The sequence below is a fragment of the Xyrauchen texanus genome, chromosome 4 (assembly GCF_025860055.1).
Source record: "Xyrauchen texanus isolate HMW12.3.18 chromosome 4, RBS_HiC_50CHRs, whole genome shotgun sequence".
Lineage (NCBI taxonomy): Eukaryota > Metazoa > Chordata > Actinopteri > Cypriniformes > Catostomidae > Xyrauchen > Xyrauchen texanus.
This window is the reverse complement of record NC_068279.1, coordinates 5,143,776-5,151,766: the sequence shown is the minus strand read 5'-3', so window position 1 is coordinate 5,151,766 and position 7,991 is coordinate 5,143,776. Positions and strand designations below refer to the sequence as shown.

Genomic DNA, 7,991 nt, shown 5'->3' with positions numbered 1-7,991 from the left:
ATCCTGATGGTGACTTGTCCCGGTAATGACAGAGACCAAACGTAATGGATTGACACAGTCAGAGGAGCTCTCACCACTTCAACTCCTATGAGTAAAAATAAGAAATATATTATTACAAATCATCATAAAATGATAATTAACCTAGTTGTTAGCACAAACACTGACTTTGGTGCTCATGTAGGCGAGTTTGACTCCGACTTGCAACATTTCCCAATCCCGTAATATTAATAAAATTGTCAATAATATCATTAAATATAGTAATGCTGTTATTACATTTTAATCAATTATAATTATTGTTGATATGATTAAAATCAATGTAATGAATATATAAATAAACAAATATTATTAATAATAAGCTTAATATAGTATATTAAGATACACTGTATAATATTTAGAAATTAAACTTTTAAGTTATCTTTGAGAAGACTAAAACAAATTATAATTCTATATAAAAATACTTAACAATTTGACATAATAAATTAATAAACAATTATTTATATTTCAAGATAAATGACTTAGTGTGCCTTCCTTTGTGTTTTTCTATCTCTGCCATGCATCTGGAGAACACCCACAGTGGGTGTACATTGGGGCATGCGAACCCCAGCCGAGACCCGGGCAAAGAAAACACATGAAGAGGGCAAAGGTCACCAAACACCCAGGCACATTTCACACTGGTGGCCAAAGGAACAGGCAGCCTGATACACCTCTCTGAAGCAGGATCTGATACAGACAGTTGAGGTAAAAAAGAAAACAGACACAAATCAACAGATACTTTTTAACATTTAAAAAAACTACCTTTAGAAGTAGTTTTGCTGGCTGATCCGACAGTGGTCTTGAACATAACACCGACACCTACTGGTGTGGGTAAACAATGTCATAGTGGTATCACAATAATAGGATGAGTTTACTGAGATAAAGTGAGTAGAATTTCTGGTCATGTGATCACCATTATGGGACTTTTTCTTTCCTTTTATTTTAAAATTTTCTCCCCAGTTTGGAATGCCCAATTCCCAATGCACTCTAAGTCCTCGTGGTGGTGTAGTGACTCGCCTCAATCTGGGTGGCGGAGGACGAAACTCAGTTGCCTCCGTGTCTGAGACCGTCAATCCGTGCATTTTATATCGTGGCTTGTTGAGCGCATTACAATGGCTTCACACTATTCTCCGTGGCATCGACGCAGAACTCACCACGCGCCCCACCGAGAGCGAACCACGAGGAGGTTACCCCATGTAACTCTACCCTCCCTAGCAACCGGGCCAATTTGGTTGCTTAGGGGACCTTTACATTGACATTTATCCAAAGCGACTTACAGTGCACATATTACAGGGACAATCCCCCGGAGCAACCTGGAGTTAAGTGCCTTGCTCAAGGACACAATGGTGGTGGCTGTGGGGATCGAACCAGCGACCTTCTGATTACCTGATTACCAGTTATGTGGTTTAGACCACTACACCACCACCACTCCACTAGACCTGGCTGGAGTCACTCAGCACACCCTGGGATTCAAACTCGTAACTCCAGGGGTGGTAGCCAGCGTCTTTACTCGCTGAGCTACTCAGGCCCCGTGGGGCTTTTTCTAGTCCACTGGTATAACAGTAGTCTTCATCTCATACAATTTTACATTAAAAAAAATATGTATTAATAGCACTGTTCATTTCTTTAAGTTTAAAACCTTATGCAAATGACTGTGGAACATAATCTCTCCAGTAGTGTTGTAGTGTTGTGCACAGTTGTGTCTCATACCATGGATGATTTCTGTGTCAGGCTGAACATCAGGCCTGTATGTGCTATTAGGAGACAGCAGAGTCAGTGTGCTGCTCCATATGGTCAGTTGATCTCTGGATGCAGTTAAAGAGACATCCACCTCCACACCAGCATTAACAGACCTGTATTCCAGTACTCTGGCCTGCAAGGAGAATGAGGCTCTCTTCAACTCATCCACAGCTTCGGGCACATGTAGAGTCTCACAAATGCCCAACAGACCTGCAGAATGAATGAGGGATTCATTAATGTGTGGCAATGTACTTATCGTCAAGGCACAGCAGACTTAATGGTCATGCACGAGTACATTGTTATTCATATGTATAAGTCTTGGGTTAAGAGCCTCTCACATTACAAATGTTTTCATTATGCTGCTTTTTAATCAGGATTATGTAAATGTATTATCGGTAATATAACATTATTTACATGACGATTAATTTACAGTTAAATAAATGAATAAAGGGATAAAGGAACTTGTATTATAATCCTAATGGGATTCAAATAAGTATCCACTAAAAACCAACTGGATCAACAGAAATTTTGAAATAATAAATGTATTTTTATACAGTAGGATCTTTTTTTCATTCTGAGTGGATTCTTAGAGGATTCTTAATTTCAAACCTTTTGGATTGGTTTCAAATTATGGTAGAAATTTCTTGGGCAACAAGGATTTTAGGATATCTTGACAAGTGTTTTGCTTGACCCTTTGTGCTGGAAAAGGCAAAAGAAGACAATCTTACCAAAAGGGCACAGTTTGAATCTGTCTGAGCACACAATCATGGCAAGTAATCTGGAGAAGAGAAACTGAGGGTAGCACAAGGGTATATCTCTGAAAACACTGTCAGGATAGTCCCATCCATAACCTACAACACTGCAGAACCTCCGCAAAGACACTGCATCATACCTACACACAAAACAATCACACGTGTGTATACATGTTGACAAAAGAACAATTGCTAACACCAAGGTTTCACGTTATTAAAATATAAAATGTAATTTCAAATTACGTGCTGTGTTAAAGGCCCATAAGGTACCTTGGGGTATAAATCTTCATTCCTATCCGGTGGTGAATTGGATCTCAAACGCACCAAGCACAGGAATTGTTTCATATTTTTATCTCTGCTTTCAAAATCTGAATACAGATAACTTTTCTAAAGCTAGAGCTTGGATATTAGAGCTGAACGTTTCGAACAGGACAATTGAATGGAATACAGTGTGGGACAATACAGTCCATGCATCCACGAACCCGAATCACCAATTCATTCATTTTAAAGTTATTCACAGGGCATATCTAACCACATGCATACGACATGTAATGGGTTTGTCACCCCACCCGTATTGTAATTTCTGTGGACCGGGATGTGTGGACACTTTGGTGCATATGCTGTGGGACTGTCCAGATGTGCAAAAATTCTGGGATGCGGTGCTTGATGTGTTGTACAAGGCTTCGAGGATTTGTATCCCCAAAGATCCTGTTATTTTATTGTTAAATGACAATTCTCAATTTCCTCTTTGTGAGAAGGTACGGAAATTCTGGTTAGCTGCCATGACCGCTGCAAAGAAGTTACTTGTTCAACGGTGGAAACCTCCGCATGACCTTTCTATTAAACATTGGCTTCACTCTTTATTGGAGATATTATACCTGGAGCTGTCATCTGCACGGACCAATCACGCTACCCCTAGGACTTTTTCGATGTGGAAGAACTGGATATCTACAGTCAAGAAATATTTAGCTACTTAATCTGCAGCTACTTATGGGTGTTATCATTAATGTTATTCTATTTGTCTTTCTCTGTATGCATTTTATTTTATCCCTTGTTATTCAGATACTGCTCAATGTCCCGAAGTGCAAGGGGGTGGGTGCGGGAAGGGGGGAAGGCGGGGGGGATTGGAAGGGAATTAGGCATATAAGTTTTCTTTCTTATATTGCAAAATGTTTTGTAAACTTTTTCAAAATAAATAAAAACACTAAATTACAAAAAAAATATATATATATATAATGTGTACTAGACCATTAGTTTATCAATAAAGCATGAAACTTTTGGAATCATACACTGCCAGTTTGGACTTTGAAATTGACTTAAAGGATTATTTCATATTAATACAAGTTGAGCTCAATCGACAGCATTTGTGGCATAATGTTGATTACCACAACAACAACAAAAACGTTACAGTGTGGCACTTACAATGGAAGTCAATAGGGCCAATCGGTTAACATTAAAAACTCACTGTTTCAAAAGTATGGCCACAAGATGCAAATGTGCATGGTAACATTATTTAAGTGTGATAAAAATGTATCACTAACCTTTTCTGTGTAAAGTTATATCCAGATTTACAACTTCATTGCTATGACGATCAGTGCCATACCCAAATTAGACCCAGGCCCACCCAGAATATTACTATTCTTTGATTTCAAATATATATTTAGAAAAAAGTTGAAAAATGCAATTGTAGCTCAGCTCACCACACTGACTACCACACAGTTGCTAAGATGGGAAGAGTCATGTTGGGTTAACCTCTTGGTGGTCGCTATAACGTGTGGTCCTCGCTCTCGGTGGGGTGTGAGGTGAGTTGTGCATGGATGCCACGGAGAATAGCGTGAAGCCTCCACAAATGCTAGGTCTCAGCGGTAACGCGCTCAACAAGCCACGTGATAAAACGCGCAGATTGACGGTCTCAGACACGGAGGCAACTGAGATTCGTCCACTGCCACCCAGATTGAGGCGAGTCACTATGTCACCATGAGGACTTAGAGCGCATTGGGAATTGGGCATTCCAAATTAGGGAGAAAATCCGCCCCAAAATTAATAAATTCTGATTTCGGAAAGTGTGAAAGTACTGTTTGAATGGGGCACCTTTCTGTTATTAAGGAAAATTTGGTAAATATATCAAATAAAATTGGCCCAACCGTTGTTATTGAGACCCACCCAAAAGTCAATTCCTGGCTACGCCCTTGATGACGATGTAAAACTGTACCCTAAAACCCTAAAACGACCAATGTAATCAACTTTAACAGCTCAAATAATACACACGTTTTAATGTGAGAATTAATGTGGCTGCTTTTACTAAATGTTACGCATCACATTTCTGCCTTGAAACCCTCCAAAAAATTGGCCCCATTCACTTCCATTTTAAGTGCATCACTGTAACCTGATTTTTGCTTTTTTTAAGAAATGGAGGGATGAGTTGAAATGATTTGTGGTAATCAGCATTATGCCACAAATGCTGTCGATTGAGCTTAATTTGTACTGAACCCGGAATATTCCTTTAATTAATATACATGTGGGCAATCTAGCTTACCTACAGTTGATTAAAGTGAAAACAAGCTGGTCGTTTGTGTCTCTGTCCTTTCTCATTTGTCCTCGTTTTTTCCGTAAAGATTCGCAAATGTATCTGGTCATAAGATAAACAGAACTTGGCAGAGGTCTTTTGGAGTCAAAAACTGTTTGTTTTTTGAATAATATGTGAGAGGTGTAAAAGAGTGAATGAAAGAGGTAAATCACAGTTACACCTGACACAGCAGCAAACAATGTGCTAAACTGATCCATATTCATGTTAAATACTATTTACATTAATTAGGAGAACATTCAAACATGCTGTTCATAATGTGTTCAAAGTTCAAAGTCCTATTCTGTTTTTCGTTTCTTCTTCCTGTTTACAAATGTTGAACCTGATTTAAAAAGAGCGCAGCGCTTTACTGCCATCTAGTGGTGGGGAATCCCAACTGCATACATAAAGAGTCAATAACACTATGTAACACAATTTTTGTTCCTGTGTAGTAAGTGTTATTTCCTAATTGCTTATGCCTTAAAAGTATAGAAAATGGCTATTATTCCCCACAAACTTTGCTTTTGTTACCAGGATAGTGATATTTAAAAATGTACCTATTTCCAATGAGAAAACGGGAGAATTTGTGTCTTTTCGTTCGCATAAAGTCAGAAAAAAAGAACATATGAATCCTAATTAACATGTATTGATACTAAAGTAATACAAAAATGACTACAAAAGATTTAGAAGTGAGTAGTTTTTCGAGATTTCCGATTATACTGTAAATCACTTTCATGAATCAGCTCCCAAATGTAGTTTCCCATCATGTTCTCGTTATACCGTCCTTGGTAGCGGCGTTCAAATTCCAGTATATCCTGGTGGAAGTGCTCGCCTTGCTCCTCCGAGTATGCTCCCATTTTTCTCCTTGGATTGAGGGACATCCTACAGCCCATTGTGCTGTAGTTCTTCACCAGAGTCTCAACCAGCCCCACATAGTTTTCGGCCATGTGATCTGTGGTCCGAAGAAGACAACGGCTTTGACTTTGAAGTCTTGAAGGTACTTGAAGGCTGCCGACTCCTTATCTAGAGCTCTGAAAAATTGTTTCATAAGGCCCAATTTGATGTGCAGTGGTGGCATCAGCACCTTCCGGGGGGCCCAACAGTGGCTCCCACTTGACGTTGTTTCTCCCCACAAAGAACTCGGTCTGCTGTGGTAGTGTGCATTGGTGTCCCTGCTGTCCGAAAGTAAAGATAGCAGGGAAACTTGGTAAAACCACCTTGGAGACAAGTTATTTTTACCATTCCATTTGGTGACGTTAATCGTGGCACTGAAATTGCACACTTTGGCCTGTTCTAAATGGTCCATCATAATCTCAATGTGCATTACTTCACAAAGAAGTAAGACATTCTTCCCGGGAATAGACATGTCCACTTTTGTTTAGATTGCACTAAGTGTTGGTTCAGTGATAATCAGGAGACGGTAAAGCTGTGGTTAGAAGAAAACACTGAGGTCGTCAGTCTGAAAGCATTCACAAAATCGAGGTTAAAAGGTAAGCAAAGAACAATTCCACAAACCGCAAACTATAGGATGTTTACACATAAATTGCAGGTAATGTGCCCAATTATTGAGCTTTGATGGAGCTGTGGTGCAATGATGTCCAGCCCTAGCCATTTTATTCCATTCTCCTTTCACCATTTTCCTTTATCCACTTTCCTGTCCATTAAAGCCAATAAAAAGCCCATGAATATAAAATAATTATCAAGCATTAAAGCTGTCTTGTCATCTTTGTATTTGTACATCTTATGGTAATGGAGGCTACAGTCACTTCTGTCCAGCATTCCCTGGAGGAATGACATGCCTTTGCAGCCATGATCATCTCCTGGTTATCGGCAAAGTCTGCACTTCTGATGCCCCCTGCCCTGTAGGCAACAGACCTTGCCAGAGTGAAAACATCTGTCTACCTCTAAAGCAGTTCTGCAATGGTGTCGCAGACTGCCCTGATCATTCGGATGAGAATTGTAAGGAACTGCCCAAACCAATTAAACATTTTTGACCTTTACAAATCCGCTTATTGTGTTGAAGAAAAAGTTTACTTTATTACCAGTAACATGTATTGTGGTGACGATATTATAGATTAGAGTTTCTGCAGGTAATTGTCATTTGAATGTGAACATTTGTATTCTGTGAAGTGGTGAAGCTCACGAAACCTGTCAAGAACACCGTTATAAAACTTATAACTTGAAACTACATTCAACTTCCTTTTGCCCATAAATGGGCTGCCCTGTTAACACACAGAATGGTTGCCTGGCAGAGTGCTTCAAGGTCTTTAATTGGCTAAACAAGTATCTGAAAGCAGCCCTGGTCATTTTTTCCCAGCTGTTTACAGAGCTTAAAGGGTCCACCTTGGTCGAGTCCAAGTCCAAAAATGGCTGAGTCGGACTCAAGACCGAGTCCATAACAGGCAGAGTCCGAATCCAAAAATGGCTGAGTCGGACTCAAGACCGAGTCCATAACAGGCAGAGTCCGAGTCCAAAAATGACTGAGTCGGACTCAAGACCGAGTCCATAACAGGCAGAGTCCGAGTCGAAAAATGGCTGAGTTGGACTCAAGACCGAGTCCATAACAGGCAGAGTCCGAGTCCAAAAATGGCTGAGTCGGACTCAAGACCGAGTCCATAACAGGCAGAGTCCGAGTCCAAAAATGGCTGAGTCGGACTCAAGACCGAGTCCATAACAGGCAGAGTCCGAGTCGAAAAATGGCTGAGTTGGACTCAAGACCGAGTCCATAACAGGCAGAGTCCGAGTCCAAAAATGGCTGAGTCGGACTCAAGACCGAGTCCATAACAGGCAGAATCCGAGTCCAAAAATGGCTGAGTCGGACTCAAGACCGAGTCAATAACAGGCAGAGTCCGAGTACAAAAATGGCTGAGTCGGACTCATGACCGAGTCCATAACAGGCAGAG

At 40.2% G+C, this 7,991-nt stretch overlaps 1 protein-coding gene across 1 annotated transcript; it reads right to left on the bottom strand.

Moving 5' to 3' along the window:
- Window positions 1-490: 490 nt before the first annotated feature.
- Window positions 491-5,389, bottom strand: si:ch211-12e13.1 (uncharacterized). Its single transcript, XM_052117859.1, has 4 exons — window positions 5,062-5,389; window positions 2,502-2,665; window positions 1,744-1,983; window positions 491-720 (listed from the first exon to the last, which is right to left on the bottom strand). The coding sequence occupies exons 1-4, from the start codon at window positions 5,313-5,315 to the stop codon at window positions 491-493; spliced, it is 888 nt and encodes a 295-aa protein (XP_051973819.1). The 5' UTR covers window positions 5,316-5,389.
- Window positions 5,390-7,991: the final 2,602 nt, after the last annotated feature.

Coding starts and splice junctions, on each gene's coding strand:
- si:ch211-12e13.1 (XM_052117859.1), bottom strand. CDS start 5,315: ATGAATATGGATCAGTTTAGCACATTGTTTGCTGCTGTGTCAGGTGTA. Junction 2,666..5,061: donor TTCACTTTAATCAACTGTAG/GTAAGCTAGATT, acceptor TTTTGTGTGTAG/GTATGATGCAGTGTCTTTGC. Junction 721..1,743: donor TGACACAGAAATCATCCATG/GTATGAGACACA, acceptor TGTCTGTATCAG/ATCCTGCTTCAGAGAGGTGT.